Source organism: Magnolia sinica, chromosome 15 (genome assembly GCF_029962835.1).
Source record: "Magnolia sinica isolate HGM2019 chromosome 15, MsV1, whole genome shotgun sequence".
Lineage (NCBI taxonomy): Eukaryota > Viridiplantae > Streptophyta > Magnoliopsida > Magnoliales > Magnoliaceae > Magnolia > Magnolia sinica.
The window spans coordinates 28,446,807-28,466,011 of NC_080587.1; the positions used below are offsets into that span (position 1 = coordinate 28,446,807).

Here is a 19,205-nt window from a genome sequence, read left to right on the forward strand (position 1 = left end):
TGCTCATCGAATCGAACATGTGAGATATATCGCACTACTTGCGAGTTTCGTATTGCACATGTGGGATATAAGGTATATCGTGGGATTTATTGGCCAATATTGTTGATATTTAAAACACTGGGTCTATTATAGGGGGAGGACTGTATTCCTAAAGTCCATTGATGCGTCGAATGAGACAAAAAACTCAAGTTATATCTATGGGTTGATGAAGGAAGTTGCAGGGAAGAATATGATACTACTTGTCATTGATATTATTGGGAGTGCATTTGTGAAGGCAGGGAAGGAGTTAAGGAAGAAGTATAACCTGTATCGGACCTCGTGCACAACACATTGCATTGATTCGATGCTTGAGGCGATAGGTCAGAGGCCTACGGTTAAGAGTGTGATTGCCGATGCCCGGGAAAATTAAAAATTTCATTTACAGTCACACCTAGCTATTAGCCGAGATATGTGATAGGTGTGGTGATGATTTTGTGTGGCTTGGGGTGACACGGTTCACCAATAATTATATTGCTTAGAAATCTTCCTAAAACACAAGCATGGACTGAGAGAACTCTTAAGCTCTAGGGAGTATCCACAATGGATTCAAAGCGTTAAAAGTGCGGCGTGGAGGATGAAGGAGATTGTTTCGAGCAACTACTTTTGGGACCACATACGTAATGTGGTAGGTATCCTAGAGCTCATATATAAGTGCTAAGGATGTTGGATAAAGAGATGGATATGTAGATGGGTTCCATGTACATGTCCATGCGGTCATGAAAGAAGCCATTAATGGCAAATTCATATCAATGAGTGTACAAAATAATTGATGACTTGATGAGAAAGGACTCTTGAGTAACCACTGCACAAGGCTGGTAATTAATTAGATATAATTTTCTATATGTTTCAATACTTTACTGGTTGCTTCCATAGTGTGTTTCTTTCCTTAGCACTAATATTTGAATACATGCACTATGTAAGGCTTCAACATACTTCTTGAATCCCAATTACCACTATAGTTGTAGATGTAGTGAGGATAGTGACTTAAAGAGGGCGCTACATGAAGTCTATGAGAAGTTATTACCTAATTCTCTAAGGAAAGCTCATTTTGGGAATGAGGTAAATATGTTTTGCATTTAATTCTTGTCTAAGTTATGGCAATGTTTTATACTGATAGTTACCATTAAATGCCATCAACAAGTCACTTTTTGGGATGCAGAGGGCATATTTGGGTGCAAGGCCACGAGAGAGTTGAGGAAGATGATGACGCCATGTGAGTTGTTGCTTAGTTAAAAGTTAGTTTTGATGCTTTAAAATTACATGTGGGGCTAATGAAAAAAAGGATCGATTTCGCAAGCGAATGGTGGGGCCATGTAAGGGAGTGACTATGAGATATTGCAATGACTAGCTATCCGCATACTTGCACAGGTGGTGTCTTTATTATTATGTGAGTGAAATTGGAGCACATTCTCTCTCATTTGTAGGAAGATGCGAAATAAATTGGGTCATGAGAGGCTCTAGAAGTTACTAATTTGCCACTATATGAAACTTCTAGAGAGGCTGCTACTAACAGAAGATGCAAGAAAAGTAGAGGAGGACCCGTTGGATTTAATTATGATTGGTTGTCATTAGAGCTGGACATGGGACGACTCGACTTGTCCAACTCATTCTGACCCGATTCGACCCGATCCGAATGGGTGAGTCGATCCGAATAGAGTATGCTTCACCCAATCCGAACTCAAATAGAGACGAGTCCGAGTTACCCAGTAACTCGACCTAACTTGACCCGAAACTCGATCTGGTCAGACTCGACTTGATTCGAAACCCAACTCGACTTAGATTCGGGTATAAAAAACCCTAATTTCAAAGTATCTCTAACCCTACTGCCGCATCCGACCCCGACCTCGACCCTAACCCGATCCCAAACTCTCTCTCTCTCTCTCCCTCCCTCCCTCGTCCTCCTCTTCCAAGCCTGACATCCACCCACCACCATTACCCCCCCCCCCCCCCCCCCCCCTCTCTACTCCCTCCCTCATCTCTCGATCCGACTCGATGCCAACTCGACCCGACTCGGTACTTTTGACCGGGTCGGACTCGGTCCGGATTAGTCCAGGCTAGATTTGGACTCGGATCGAGTCAGGCATGTTGGACTCGGTAGTAAGTCGGATCGAGTTTGGGTCAGGCCTATTTCAAAATCGGATCAAGTCAGGTCAGCCCTAACTCGGTCTGACTCGACTCGATGTCTAGCTCTAGTTGTCATGCATACGAAAGAAATGAAGATGACCCACTTTACGAGTGGGTTAAGTCAAATAATCAAGATCAAGCAGATGGCCGACCAGAAATGAATATCGTAGAGGAGGTAACATCACGGGGTATCAATGTTGATGAGTTTGTAGAGGAGGATGGTTCTCCCTTTGAAGCTTTCAACCCATTGACGAGTAAGGAGGTAGCCAGTAACAGTCATTATCTCATGGGACACGTGGTGGCCACACCACCAACAACACTAAGAGTGACGAAGGTGTAGGCTTGGTGGTGGTGATGATGATGGCGGTGGTGACAGGAATTGCGGCTATGGCGATGTACGTGACTAGAGTCAAACTCAAGCGTCAAACTCAAACTCAGAGACCTCTCAGCCCGTTCACCGTGGAGATGCATTTTGAACTTGCCACCTAAGACGAAGAGCATGGTTCTCATCCTTGTATTAAGGCTTAGAATCATTGGATAAAGAAACAATTGAGTGGAGCTAGGAGGACTTTAGCATGAAGCTTGGGATCCATGGATGTCGGTAGTAGGTAGTGCAACTCTAGTTCTGTGCTATAGTATGATTATGGATCATATGTTTATGGACCACATGGATATGTGATGAGCGGCTCCAATAGTTATGGTAAACAATTATTCAATCACGGGCATGAGCATGCTTTTGCGTATGGGCAGGGATATCCATATGGGCAACAAATGTATTCAAGAGCTTCATATATACCCACACCGTATCCAGCTCTAGATCCATATCACCCACAAACGGTGATGATTTTGTAGTCCCCACAGATGGGCATACTAATCTAGTTTGGAGTGGAGGAGAATGAATGATATGTTAGATAAATCTTCATTGGTATCATTCTACTAGGACCTAGGCACAATATTATTGGTTCGTGAAGGAGCAATACTATGGTTAGCCTTGTTGAGATGGAAATGATAATTTTGATACCCTGTGAAATTCTGTGGGTCTATGGCATAGCCGCACATTCATGTTGAGGGTTCATTGTAGGTATATTTCTACATCTTCTTTGACTTTTGAATGTATTGGTGGTGTTTTAATAGATGCCTTCTTAGATTTATAAATGATATGAACTGATTTCGAATAAAGTTGCATAATTTCTGTCAGCACATAGTTTGCCCTATACAAAGGAAACTTATTATGTGCACTTATTTTTTGTGATATTTTGATTTCTAAGTGTAACGATGTCTTTTTTAACACATCCTAAAGTTTCATCGGAAAATTCGACCAATTTCCCAATGTTTCTTTAAAAAAAACGATACTTTATTCGACACATGATACACTAAATATTTCCCATGCGATACCTGAGATTTTATTGTATCCCATGGGTGTGATGCATCCATTGATACCAATACTGAAAACATTGCATAGCATAAATTTGAAGTTAGTTTCCGATACATTCATCTCACACTCTAGCCTTTTCTCGATCAAAATCTCTCAAAGTTTCATAGTATGACTTATGAGTTTAATCCTGCAATAGTTAATAAATTTGTATGCTCCTTAATTCTTGTAGATAGGTACAACAATACTTTTCCTCCATTCGTTTGGCATTTTCTTTGATCTTACAATCTTGTTGGACTACTTTGCCAACCAAAATAATCCAGTATCTCCCATGCAATTCTAAATCTCTACCGATATACCATATGTTTGTAGGCCCTTTCCTATCTTAATCTTTCTTAGAGCTTCTTTCACTTAGATATCTTAATCCTATGAAAATGCCTATGGTCTCTGGTGTCATTTGGGTCTGTGATTCCTTATATCCCTATGCTCTGAGTGATCGTCATTTTATAGGTTTTGGAAATAGCTTTCCAACCTCTTATTGATCTCATCTTCCTTAACCAATATCCTTGGTCATCGCCCTTAATGCATCTAACATGATCTAAGTTTCCACCCCCTCTCCCTTTCTCACCTTCTTTTGTTCCCAATCTATTGTAAAGATCATCATATGCCTTAAGTTTGGCCTCACTACTTTCCTAACATTCTTTTCGGCGTTTCTATATTGCTCTAAAGATTTCCTCGTTTCTAGTCCCTTGCTAGGCTTTGAAACATAATCTTTTCTTGCTAATAGCCTTTTGTACTTTGCATTCCACCACCAAGTTTCCTCATACAAGTGTCTTTTCCCTCTAGATACTCCTAGAACTTCTTTTGTCACTTTTCTAATGCACTCAACCACCTCATTCCACATATTATTAACTTCTTCCTCGACATTCCACTATCCTTTATCAATCAATTTGTTACTATATGGCATTGTTTTCCCGGCCCTTTTTAAATTCCACCACCTCATTTTTGAACACCTATTGATTTCACTCCATTTATTCCAATATTAAATCTCATTGTTATCTTATAAAATAAAAAGAAGAACATTGAACAATGATGAGATTTCATATAAAAAGGCTGAAGCCAAAATGTACAAATATACAAACATACAATTGTACCAATAGAAGTTGCCCCCCCAAAAGACCTAAAGAGGAGATTGTAGAACTACACTTCTGCCCACTCCTTCATATTACGAATTGCCCGGTTAAAGACTTGCATTGCTCCACTCATTTTGTTTATGAAGCATAGGTCATTTCTTTCCCACCATTACACCCATAGAGTCGCTAGTAAACTTAATTGCCACATCCCTTTCCCTTCTTTCCCCATCCCCTCGCCGTGCCAAGCAATGAGGAATTCCTCTATCGTATTCGGAAACACCCATAGCACCCCAACAAATTGGAGCAAAAGATCCCACACCTCCCTCGCATATTCGTAGTGAATGAATTAGTGATCCTCAGATTCTGCATCTTTGTAGCACATCAAGTAAACGTTAGGGAAAATCATGTTCCGCTTACACAAATTGTCTACCGTTACCACCTTATTCCTCTCTACTAACCAACCAAAAGCCACCACCATTGAAGGTGCATCATAGTGCGAAAGCCGTTGAAGATACCTCATAGTTTTCGTCACTCCCACTAAAAAACTGATAGAAGGACCTAACTGAGAATGAACCTGACTTAGTTTTTAACCACCTTATGGAGTCCGCCTTTGATAACACTGGAGATATCTTTGCTAACATCTCAAGCAATTGAACCAACTCTTCAATCTCCCCGTCTGACAAATTCCTTCTAAAAGTAGGGGCCCATATTACCTCTTCCCCACTAATTGATAGTTACTTGAATTCTCCCCCATCTATCCTAGATAACCTTGCTAAAGATGGAAACCTCTTACCCAATCTCTCATCTCCCACCCACCTATCATCCCAAAATATGATATTCTTTCCTTCCCCCAGCTAGAAGCCCATTCCCTCCCACGCTCTCTTTTAGGGACGCTACTGATTTCCACCAATAAGAACTTTGGTACAAAGATGATGCATTCGTTCCCCACCCCCTTCCTCTACCCCATATTTTTTTCGATATTATCTCCCTCCGACCCAAATCTTCAAACCCATTTTCCCAACAATGCTAGATTCGTCTCTTCTAACTTTAAGATTCCCGCTCCTCCTTGTCTTGTTGGTTTACAAACTTCATCCCATTTCATAAGATGGAACTTGTGTTTCTCTCCACACCCTTCCCAGAAGTTCCCTCCTTCATCTCTCCAAAGTGTTCAGAATAGATTTATGGCATTTGAAAAGAGACAAAATAAACCGGTACCTCGACTACCACTTTGACATCTTTCTATAACTTTGTCCCACATTTTCTTGGCCGGTCTCCCTATATACAACGGTAAACCCAAATATGTAGTTGGAAAAGAAGCTTCTCTGCAATCAAATACTTTTGTAAAAGCCCAAACTCTTTCGTTGGAAATGCCTACCCTTAAGATCTTGCTTTTGGATATGTTGACTTTCAAACTGGAAACCACCTCGAAACTTACTACAATTGAACAAAGATTTTCCACAAAGAAATCATCTGCCTTACACAACAAAAGGGTATCATTTGCATATTGGATGTGAGAAATCTGAAAGTTCGTGTTATCTATCCCAAAGCCTTTGACTAGTCCAACATGAACACCTCTGTCTATTATTTTATTAAGAGCCTCCATTATTGTGACAAAAAGGATCGCCTTGAAGAAGACCATGAGAAGCAACAAAAAAATCTTTAGGCAATCCATTCACCAATATGGAAAATTTTTGCCGATTTGAAACAAGCCTGAATCTAAAAGCGTCATTTTGGTCCACCTCTTAACCTGCCCAACATATAATCTAGAAATGCCCAGTCAACGTGGTCGTAGGCTTTTTCAACATCCAACTTGCATACCATGCCTCCTCCCCTTTTCTATAACAAGAATCAAATGCATTCATTGGCCAAGAGAGAACAATTGGGGATTTGTCTTCCTTCCACAAAAGCCCCTTGAGATCCTGAGATAACGCCTCCCAACACATTACTGAATCTTGATGCCAACACCCTTGTTAATATCTTATATGGACCCCTAGTAGACCGATCGGCCTAAAGTCTTTCAAACATTCAAGTCCTTCCTTTTTGGGAATCATTGCTATAAATGTATCCCCTAATTGCAACGCGATTAAGCCTTTCTAAAAAAATTATTGCATGAAGCCAATCATGTCTCCCTTCACACACTTCCAAAATTTATGATAAAATGCTATCAGAAAGCCATCTGGCCCGGCGCCTTATCATCACCCAATTCTGCCACTGCTTTCTTAATTTCATATTATGAAAAAGCTGGCTTTAACAAGTCCACCTCTTCGGTCAAAATTGATTCAAACTGCAAATTATTGAGCGACGACCTAATTCCCCCATCCTTATACAACAGTTCTTTGTAGAATTGGACTATAGCTTCGCAGATTTTTGACTTCTCCTCAATCCTTTAATCTTCCACCACTAACGAAGAGATTTTATTTATTCACTCTCTCGCACTAGCCATCGCATGAAAGAATTTGTTATTTTTATCCCCCACTTTCAACCAGGTTTCCTTGGACCTTTGTTGCCATTTGATCTCTTCCTTTTTTAGCCTAGTGTTATATTTTGCTTTGTATGCTTCCTTCCATGCCTTTTCCTCCTCTGATAGTTCATGTATCTCTTCTTTGGAATCTAATCTTTGAATCTTTGAAAGGATATTGGTCTTTTCCTCCTCTCGGCCGTAAAGAACCTCATTTTTCCACTCCCTTATCTTTTGTTTCGACCGCTTTAATTTTTGAAAGAGTGAAGCACTGACGCTCCCTTCAACTGAAAAAGATAACCACTCAACAATTTTTGTGCCAAAACCCTCGATCTCTAAACATCCTCCTCATCCACTTCCAAAAGAACCGGGCAGTGATCTAAAAAAGGTCTAGGAAAACCCCTTTGATTGATCAACCGATATTTATCTTCCCAATCTAATGATATTAGGAATTTGTCTAACCTGTGTTGCTTGCCCGTTCAACCATGTGAATTTTGCACCACCTAATGGGAGGTCCATCATTTCATTTTTGAATATCCAATTGGAGAAGTTTTCATGCTTTTAAAGATTTGATCCGCATTCGACTTCCCATGAAGCACTCTAATAATGTTGAGATCCTCCCATGCACCACGGCAAGTCCCACCTATTACAACATGCATCCAATTCAGTCCAAAATTCGATGCGATATTTCGATTTGCACAGCCCATAAACAGAAATGAAGCACCATCTGAAACCGGACCCCCGTTCCTTTAGTACCACTGACACTGCGTATTTTCCTATCTATCCTCTTTTCTCTAGATCGCCAAATTCCATATCAGAAGAGTAACTCCAGCCGCTACAATTGAATCCACTGCTAATCGTTGACTTTTCTTGCCCCACCAAATCGAGTTAATCAGCCGTTGGCCTGTTTCTGGCTGTTTAGTTTCCTGAAATGCTGCCAGCTGAATTTTGTACCTTTTGCACATATCTTTTAGTTGTCCTCTTTTTTGCGCACACCCCAACCCCCGAACATTCCAATTCATGATCTTCATTTACAAGTTATTTGTCCCCACCTGTTGCCCATGTTCTGTAACGAATGTTACACTATTAACGGTCCTGCCATTATCTTCGAAGCTCACTATTTATCTATCACAATTTTGGACCTGTCTTTGGATGCTCGGTCTGCCCCTTTCTTCAACCCTTTCAAAATAGGACACGTAATTTTCCAGTCTGTCCCCAAAAGCCATTCCCACCATTCGCGCAACCTCCATTGTAACCAACTTTATCCTCTTCATACCTTGGGCCATTGTGATCCTTTTCAAGTGCATCTGCTTTACTTCTGCTGTCGTGGATATACCCTGAACTGTACTCGTAACATTAGCCTCCGTATATTCCGATTTCTGCATGAATCCACCTAGAATCCCATCCACCTGCATCACGTGCGTGAGTAACGATTCCACTTGCAGACGCAATGATTTTTAAAGCTCACGTGAATTACTGCTAAGCAAACATGAACAGTATCAGACAACCATATGTGCTTAGATGTATCTGGTCACCTCAATGTATTTCATGCTTGCTAGCGGGAACTACTTTCAATTGTTTTACTAGCCATTGTTTTGGCAAACCCAGTATCACTCTTTTACATTTTGATTCTAATGTTTCCTTTTATGATTTGTCATTGTAACTTATATTGATGTTCTTGCATTTTTGAAAATAACTTGGTCAGATAAACAAAAAGATTGCTGGGTATTAGGTGGTGGCTGGAACAATGAACAGTGGGGTGGAGACTTGCCAGCTGCTTCTTGGATAGATGACATCACAACCAATAATCCTGTGAGAAGCCTTCATTTGCGCAACCCAGCTTTTGTCCTTTTCACACGCATGCACACCCCCACACACTCACGCACTCATGCACTCACACCCCCACACACTCGTGCACTCGCACCACAATGGATGCTCAAACCCATGACCTCATGTTGAAACTCTTGTGAGTCTACCGCTGAGGCATGACAACAAGTGTACCCAGCTTAAGGATCCATTAGTTGCAAATGCCATGCTTTCTACAATTCTACTTATAATATCTGATATGCAGGTTTGGCTATCCCGAATGGATGGTCATATGGGACTCGCCAACTCGTTAGCACTAAAACTAGTTGGAATTACAAATTGCACGGAAGATCCAGCTGGTGGAACCATAATGAGAACCACTGATGGAGGTATCTTGAGTTGTTGAAATGTTACATGTGAAATGAAATTGGAATATGCATGCTTACTCTGTTTCTATAAATTTTATTTGTCAAAAGATATTTTATTTAGGCCATGATATGTGGTTAGATTAAGATGAAATATTATGGACTGCACATATCTGGTTACTGATCAAGATGGAATGTATGCACTGCATATATATGAACTATATTAGTCAGTATCATACTAAAAATTGAGCTACCTTATTCTTTTCCAATAATTATGTTTTAAATTCTCTAGGGACGTTTGCACGTGTAAAACCCTGCCCATATGTGTGATGCAGGACATGAAATTCAAATATGATGTGCAAGACATTCAGGCTTTAGATCACATTAGTTCAGAAACTATTACACAAAATTCCATATCCTACACAAAAGTTCAAGCATTCAATCAAGGGGAATCTATGCAGGCTCAGGCCTACACAAGCTAGGGTTGGATCAATCAAAATTATAGACCAAACAATAATCAAATGATAGTAGATTCATCCACACATGCAAAAGATTATTTCCCAATTCAAGGATCCAGAAATTTCAATTTGGGGAACCTTAAGGTTGAAGAAAGGGCATAAAATTAGGGATTTGAAAAATTTAGGGTTAGGTTTAGGGATTTTGGGTGAAAAAGGAGTGAAAGAGAGGAGAGAGACAAACCAGAGAAGTACCGCACATGTGAATAGCAGCAACGGCCCAGACGCACGTGCGTGTGATCTCGGCCGCACGTGTGTGGGGCCTACTATTCCGAAAAAGGCCAACTTGGCCTTGGTCGGCCAGGGATGGGCCACCTTCCCTCCAAATTTTAGGCCAAACGGATGATCGATTTGAACACGGTGCTCCGCTGAAGTTTCGGCCCTCCTGTAGGGCCAAATTTTGGAAATCTGCTGTAGAGGAAAGATTAGCTGCAAACGTGGGTGGATTTGATGAGGGGATGGCTGCAGGAGATGAGGAATATGGAGGGTAGGAGATGGGGGTGATTTGGGATGGGTGTGACTTCGCACAATGGTAGTTAGCCCTTCGAAGAAGGGATGGTTTCGCACCCAATTAGGTTTCCACAACTCAAAGAATTAGAGAAGCAGGAAAACATAGAATTTTATTAATCTTCAATGAATAAAAAACCTACAAGGGGGTGTCTATTTATAATAAAAACCTATACCCCAAAATGTGCGCAACCTATTAGTTAGAGATGAAGTAACCACAAATAATAACTAATCAAAGCAATCTAAACCGTCCATGATATTCCTAATAACAAAAATAACCAAAACTCAAAAGTACTAGATCGTTTAGAATAATGGGCCACGATCATGAGAACCCATGGTGGGATTCACATGACGATCGGGTCCACTCCAAGGGACCAAAACGCAGTCCTCTAGCTAGGAGGTCCTCCCTGGACGTCGTCATTGATCCAGATCGATGGTGGGGTCCTCCTTGCGTATGTGCATAGGGGGGCGTGCGTGTGCATGTGATGTCCCCATCAATGTGTCATTGCACATGCCAATATAGCAAATGTGCAAGATTTGAGTAGTTTATGGGCTGCATTGTAGATGTTTTGGCCAGAAATCAAGTTGATCCACACATCGGGTGTGGAAGTGCATGAAACAAATGAACAGCTAAGAAAGTTGTATTTTTATCCATCCATGATGAGCGGATTGGCCTAAATTTTGGGCCAAAACATCTACATTCTACACAGTGTGGCCCACCTTATGGACAGGTTGGATCTTGCACATGTGCCATATTGGCATGTGACCTGACTTGTAGATGGACAGTGCTGTGTAAGAGGAAGTGAGTTTTTCATTTTGGTCAATGGGCTGCTTTTATACATTCTAGTTAGCCTTAGGTAGTGTTCCTCCACACACACGCATAGGAGGGAGTTATTGGTGTGTGCATGTATATATTTTTTTTGTGTATCCATAAGAGTTCTTCTCTGTGCTCCTTTATTTGTTATAAAGTAAGTGTTAGCGCCTTTTGTGGAAGTGTATACATCCAATGACAACCCACGAGATTCTTCCCAGCTGGTAACTCAACCATCTCCCATGTGTGATTATTTTCAAGACACCATCTCCTCCATAGCTTTCAAGGCGTAAAGCCTTCAGCTACAAGGTGGGCTTTATGTCGAGCAATACTTGCATTTGGATTGCACTTGAGTGCATACATCCAACGACAACCCACAAATTCTTCCCAGTTGGTAACACAACCATCTCCCACGTATGATTCTTTTCAAGAGCTACCATCTCCTTCTCCATAGCTTTTAGTCATAGAGGAGAAATAAGAGCCTAAGATATTTAGGAATGGAGGAAGACTACTCGGGAGCATAAATAAAGGACTTGTGCTAAGGAGACAATGTATGAAACAAAGCGTTGAATGGGATGAGAGGTGCACTTTCTTTTTGCTTTTTTAACAACAACATGTAACTTCATGGAAGGGCTGTTTAAATATGGATCAACATGGACACTATCAGTGCTTGTAGCTAAAGAAGCATGCCTCATGGTGTCTTGAGAAAGTGTAGTATTATGAATATTCCTTTGTTCATATACCTTCAAGTTGGACTTAGTGGAATCAATAACAACCTTATCTCTAGCATTATTAGGTTTAGAAGGAACAAACACTATTTCTCAGACTCAAGGACAGGGACATGAAGAACCAAAGAATGGTGCTTACCCTTTTCACCAGGAAAATATGGAGTGTCTTTGACAAGTTTTACATCCATTGAAACACAATTTTTTATAGTAAGAGGATAAAAACATTTATACCTTTTAGTGAAGACAAATATCCCAAGAAAATGAATTTGATAGTTCGATTTGACAATTTATGTTTTAGAGGATCAGTATTATAGCAAAACATACACACTTAAAGACCCACAATGGAATTTTAGGGATCGGATAAAAGGTCGAAAAATATTGGACATGTGAATCCCCAACAAAAACCTTAGTAGGAAGACGATTAATCAGATAACAGGCTGTGAGAACAACATCTGCCAAAAAAGATTTAAGAACATACATACCAATGAGGAAGAGCACGAGTGACTTCTAAAAGATGCCTATTTTTCCTTTTAGCAATTCTTTTTGGTTGCAAGGTTTACGCATATGTGGTCTGAGAATTAATATCATGCTCTTGAAGATAAGATAATATATAGCATAGGAAAGATCCTCTTTTGCATTATCTGTGCGAATAATTCCAATATTCATATTAAATTGATTTTTGACTCAACTATGAATCATTTTAAAATAGAGTTAACCTCATCTCTAGTTTTCATCAAATAAATCCATGTCATATGAGATGCATAATCAATAAACGAGACAAAGTATTTAAATCCATTAGAAATAATAGGAATTTGACTCCATACATTTGAATGAACCAAAGAGAAAATTCTAGTGGATCGTTTCTCCACGGGAGGATAAATTGATTTATGGTGTTTGGCTAAGATAGAAGCCTCACACTTTAAACTTTTTGACATCATTAGACTTGACTGACGCATTTAATAAAGAATGTAAGACTAGACTCGATGGATGGCTAAATCTACAACGCCAGATGTAAAAGTCTTCCTTCCTAACACTAAGATATTAATGACTTAAGTATTTAAATGAAAAATATATCAACCATCCTTCTCATGTCCACCACCAACAAGCTTCTTCGTCTCCAGATTGTGGAAAATACAACTATAAGATGGTATAAAAAAGAGAAAAGTGGAAGAAAAGATGAAAAGAAGAGAAAAAGGAGAGAAGAAACTTGAGAAAAGGGAATTGAGAGTTAGGGCTCACATTCCCACTTTTCTCTTGTATTATTTTATAAATGGATGAAATTACAAAAGGGCCCTCAAGTAAACAAAAGCAAAAATACTGAAAATACCCCTTATACAAAAAACTATGTTCCTAGCACATCCCAAGACTAGGTGGGCCATAGACCCATAACCAATACCATTAACACCCCACTCAAGCTAGAGCATAGATGTCTTGCATGTCCAGCTTGGAGACTAGTTTGTCGATTTGTGATTTTCTAAGACCCTTGGTGAATAAATTTGCAACTTGATCGTGGGAAGAAATATAAGGTTTGTGGATCACTCCTTGAGATATCTTGTCTCGAATGAAATTACAATCAACCTCTGTATGCTTCACTCTCTTAGGAAACACTGGATTATTGGCAATATGTATTGCAACTAGATTGTCGTAGTTTAAAGACATTGGAACTTGAACTCCGGATCCCAATTCTTCGAGAAGAGACTTTAATCATATAAATTCACAAGTTGTATGTGCCATTGCCTTGTATTGGCCATCATCACTTGATCTGGCAACTACATTCTATTTCTTACTTTTCCAAGTAACCGCGTTACCACCTTGGAAGGTGTAGTAACTCGTAGTTGACCTTCTATCACATCTTGACCCTGCATAATCTGCACATGAATAATCAGCTACTTGGAGATGGCTATGAGTTCTATATAAAATACCCTTCCCAAGTGAACATTTCAAATACCTGAGGATTCTCATAATTGTTGCTAGATGTGATGTCATCGGATTTTGCATGAACTGGCTCACCACATTGATGGGGAATGCGATATCAGGTGTGGTGATGGTCAAATAAATGAGCTTGTTAACAAGTCTCCTGTACATACTAGGGTCTTCTAACACTTCTCCTTCTTCAGGTTCAAGTTTGAGGTAAGGATCCATTTGTGTATCAAGTGGTCTGCACCCAATATACTTGTCTCTCCCAACAAGTCACTAACATATTTTCTTTGATATAGATATTTGCCAACTCTAGATTTTGCTACTTCAATGCCCAGAAAATATCGAAGAAGACCAAGATCTTTGATCTGAAACTGAGTGTGAAGATATGACTTCAACTTCTCAATGCCCTCTAAGTAATCACTGGTCACTATCATATCATCCACATACACAGCATGTATTATGTGGCTAGAGGCAGAATGTCTTGAGAAAACTGAGTGATCTACCCAGGCCTGTGGTGATTGTTTCAGCCCATATATAGATTTGTTTAACCTGCATACTTTAGATGAGTCCCCTTGAACAACATACCCAGGAGGTTGCTCCATGTGGACTTCCTCGTGTAAATCTCCATGCAGGAATGCGTTCTTCACATCTAGCTGAAAAAATGGCCAATCATGATTTGTTGCTATTGATGGAAGAACCCGAACTGAATTAAGTTTAGCCACTGGTAAAACATATCAAGATAATCTACTTCATAACTCAGTGTATATCCCTTAGCGACAAATCTACCTTTGTAACGATCAATTGATCCATCTACACTTTACTGGAGTCTTACCTAAGGAAGATTAGTCTGCATCCAGGTATCATTGGAATACATGGCTTCCATCTCTTCATTCATAGCTCTTTTCCATTTTTCATCTGACAATGCCTCATGGCCTGACTTAGGAATGGGTACAACATACAAGGTAAGGGCAAACTTATGATAATTTGTGGACAAATGAGAAAGGGTAACAAAATTGGAGATGGGATGAGTAACACAAGAACGTTTACCTTTTCGAACTGCGATGGGAAGATCATTGGTAACCTCATGAGACTCAGATGAACCAAGAACCTCAATAGGTGTTGTAGTTGATTGTGTGGATTGAAGAGGAATAGTCTGTAATGCCTGGTTGTTTCTCCTTTCCCTATAGTAAGTCTGTGGGAAATCCTTTTGAAGTGGCGGTGGCATCTTAACATCAAATTGTAAAGAAAATAGATTCAGCAAGGGAGCTTCCACGGATGTGACTTCGATAACACGCTAATCTTTAACGTAAAATGGAACATTTTCAAAGAGGGTGACATCAGCAATCACAAAATGTTAAGTGTAGGAGAATAACATTGATAACCCTTTTGAGTACGGAAATATCCTAGAAAAATATACTCAGTGGAACGAGGCGAAAGTTTATCTTGACCTGACCCAAATATATGAGCAAAGCAGGTGCAACCAAACACTTTGGGAGCAATATGAAAAACTAGATGATTAAAAAACAAGGAGAACATAGTTTTGCCATCTAAAATTGATGAAGGCATCTTATTGATCAAATAACACACAGTAAGAACTACACCCCAGTAAAACTGCGGAACATTCATTTATAAAAAGGCTCTAATAACTTCCACCAGATATCTATTCTTGTGCTCAACCATCTCATTTTGTTACAGTGTGTAAGCACAAGTAGTCTAATGAATGATGCCTTGACTTTGTAAATATGTTTGAAAATCTCGAGAAACGAATTCTAAGGCATTATCTGACCTTAACATGCACAATTTCGCACCAAGCTAATTCTTTATTTCATTATGAAAATTCAAAAAATACATGAAAGACTTCAGACCTATGCTTTATTAGATATAATCATGTCATTCTAGAATAATTATCAATGAAGATAATAAAATACCTAAAACCTTCCAAACTAGGGACTTGAGTTGGTCTCCACACATCATCATTATGGACTAATTTAAAAGGAATATCACATTTTGACTCAATTCTAGAAGAGAAGTGGACTCCATGATGTTTACTCAGCTTGCATTCTTCGAACTCCAACGTAGACACCTTAGTAAGAGATGGAATGAGAATCTATAGATTCTGAAGAGTAGGATGTCCCAAGTGACTATGCCATTGAATTGCCGAATTTGCAGGAAGTACTGCTGCACCTAATGGTTCCTTCTTTAAGTAGTCTAAACCATTCCTCTCACGACCTCCACTAATCATCCTGCCTGTCTTAAGGTACTAAAACCAAGGTATTGTGTATCGGTATTAGTGGGCGTAACGGTGCCTGCCATTACCTATACGGATACGGGGGCGTAACAATGATACGTGGGCGTAACGGCCCGTAACGGTACAATTTTTTTTTTTTTTTGCCAAAAAATTATGAAAAATATGGATTAAATCCGAAATATTTTAAGTATTCCAAATAGGCATTCATTAATAAATTGGATCATGTTTATGGTGGTGTAACGGTCCACTCTTTAGTGAGAAGTTGTATTGGACTGTTTGATGAATTTATGAACCAGACAACTTGAATTTGATTGCAAAACTCATATATTTAGTTGTCTATCTATTATCAATGATAGATATATTAGAATGAATGTAATATCAAAATATCTTACATGTGTAGGTGTTTGCAATTATTTTTCATAATTTATTCTATATTAAAGTCTTCCTTCTTCAACATGTCAGAGACTTCTCCTCCTATCCTGTTCCTGTGGCTGTGACTGTGATTCTTGTCCTGTGGCCTGCCATCTTCAAGTCAAGAATATTTAAAAAAAAATTAGTGTCTGATATACTCCCCTGCAACTTGATTAAGGATTACTTGATTGGTTGTTAGGGGAGTTATTTTAAATACAAATTCGGTAGTGTCAAGTGTGTGCTTGCATTGCAATGCCAATAATACTTCTGCAAATACTTACCTTAATACAAATATATACTTACATCGTCATTGTCATCATCATGCTGAGGCTGTCCAATAGGTAGAGGTGCTGCATATCCATAATATCCAGTGCCACAAGGAAATACTAAATCAACAAAACTAGAGGATGACTGATCCTGACTAGGCAACGACTCCGACCCCAAGTAAGGATATCCACCAGTGCCCGTTGAATAGCCATACTGGTGCCCGTACTCAGGCTGTTGAGAATCTTGAGATTGAGAGTGTGTCTGTGATGAGTAACTTGGATTTGGATCTGGATATCTATGACTGTAATCATATGGATATGGATCGGGAGGACTACTCCAACATGAATGTGATGGAACAGGCTCAGTATAACTATAATTATAATCCAATCGGCCATAAGAATATCCATCATAATAACCAGGACCATGAGCCTGCTGATGATCCGGACCTTACAGACCCGGTGCACCACTAGACCTACCCTCCTCCTGCCGGCTGTATCGTGACTCAGTACACTCATAAGTAATGCAGGGGCATTTTCACACTGGGCTCTAGTGGGGTCACCTGTGGGATGCAGGGGCACACTCTGGGTGGGTGACCCATGTGATTTGGGGCCCACGGGGGAGATCTCGTGTTCGACTCCTCACCAGGGGTGATTAATGCGCATTTTACACCGGGCTCGAGTGGGGTAGCCTGTGGCATGCGGGGACACTATCGGGGTGGGCGGCCCATGTGATTTGGGGCCCACGAAGGGGGTTCGGCTGAGGTCCTAAACCCATGAGATGTGGGGCATGTGCTATAAGATAAAGGGATTAATTCGCCATACTCTAACAGTTCGAGCTTTTAGAGCAAGTGGTTAATTGTCCTGCATCAAATTGGTATTAGAGCAGGAGGTCTCGTGTTCGAGACTCCTCACCAGGGGTGATTAATGCGCATTTCATGTCGGGCTCGAGTTGGGTAGCCTATGGGATGCGGGGACACACTCGGGGTGGGTGGCCTATGTGATTTGGGGCCAACGAAGGAGGTTCGGCCGAGGTCCTAAACCCATGAGATGTGGGGCCTGGGCTATGAGATAAATGGATTAATTCGCTATACTCTAACAGTTCGAGCTTTTAGAGCAAGTGGTTAATTGTCTTGCATCAATAAGTTAGACCTCGTGTACTATCTTGTCGATGTTCATCGGTATCGCGATCTGTAGACGGCTGTATGATGTGTTGAGCGACACCATAAGTGCCAGCACTAGGGGCAGGGGCATTATCATTACAATCATCCGACACAGTCACGCTACCACTGCTCGTACTCTTCTGTCGATCTTGAGCCGTACTTGGCATAAAAGTTGCCCCTCTTTCTGGGTCCAACACAGTTACACGACTCTCTTGTTACGCTGTGCGTATTAGTGGGTCATCAATTTCCAACTCTTCACTATCCTCTTCAATTTGCTTTTCTCTTGTTTCCAACCAAGGTAGAAGCGGGTCGTCCTCATCATAAATATTGTCCAAGTTTATTGGACAGTACTCTGTGTCATCGGCGGCTGTAATGCTTTTATGATGTTGTCGCATTCTTAGCTTCATGTTGTAGTGCATGAAGACAAGTCTATCCGACATCCTAGTCTGCAATCTATTCCTATTCTTTCAATGAATAAGTGTAAAACAACTCCAACTCCTTTCGCAACAAGAAGATGTTGTCTGGCTCAAAACTTTTATTGCAATTTTTTTGGAGAGCTTTCGTACTCTCTCCGAAATTCATCTACTATTCGGCCGGTTGCAACTTAGATGCTGCATGCTCAGCAAGAGCATCTCCAAAGCTACTCAGGCGATTTTCAAATGTATCTAATTCATTCAACGCATTTATTTGCATATCCAAGTTAGGCTCTAATCTCTTTATCACATTCTTTAGCCCGACACGAACTTCATTATCCGCGACAAATGATTGGGCATATCTGTACCTAGGATTTAGGTAGTAACCCAGTACATGAAGATTGTGATGGAGTTGTCTTGTCCATCTCTTGTCGATCATCCTCCAATAAGACTCCCAGCTTCTACAATCACGTTGAATTGCTAACTTTGCCTTATCCATGGCATCGTATAGGAAGCCCATGGTAGGTGCTTCGTCGGTTTCAACAAGACGGAGTACCCTCATTAGTGGCTCCATCACCTTTGGGATCGACTTGACCCTCATCTAATATTTATTGTCCCGTATGGTGTTCGCAACTTCAACTGGTGTCTCTGATGTCTTCTGCCCATGTTTTGTGTTGAGCCAATCTCGAGAAGCGAACATCTCATTGAACTCTCCCCTATGTTGGTATAAACTTTCTAATGCTATAAAGTTTGTTGTGAATCTAGTCGCCGCAGGCCTCAACAACTCTTGTCCTTTCGTGAACTTCCTCATTATTGTGACTACTTGATTATGGTTGTAAATAAACGTCGTCACTTCTCTTGCCCTTTCGACTATTTCCTTAACATTCTTCTTCTTCCCAATATCTTCTAATATAAGATCAATATAATGG

The 19,205-nt window shown here is 40.3% G+C and overlaps 1 protein-coding gene across 1 annotated transcript in view; it reads left to right on the forward strand.

The window, feature by feature from the left end:
• LOC131227858 (protein LONG AFTER FAR-RED 3) overlaps window positions 1–19,205 on the forward strand; it is a 139,014-nt gene that overhangs the window by 71,861 nt on the left and 47,948 nt on the right. Inside the window, exons 5-6 of the mRNA XM_058223686.1 lie at window positions 8,832–8,938; window positions 9,198–9,321. Of these exons, the coding sequence (XP_058079669.1) occupies window positions 8,832–8,938; window positions 9,198–9,321 (231 nt within the window). The remainder of the gene's footprint in view (window positions 1–8,831; window positions 8,939–9,197; window positions 9,322–19,205) is intronic.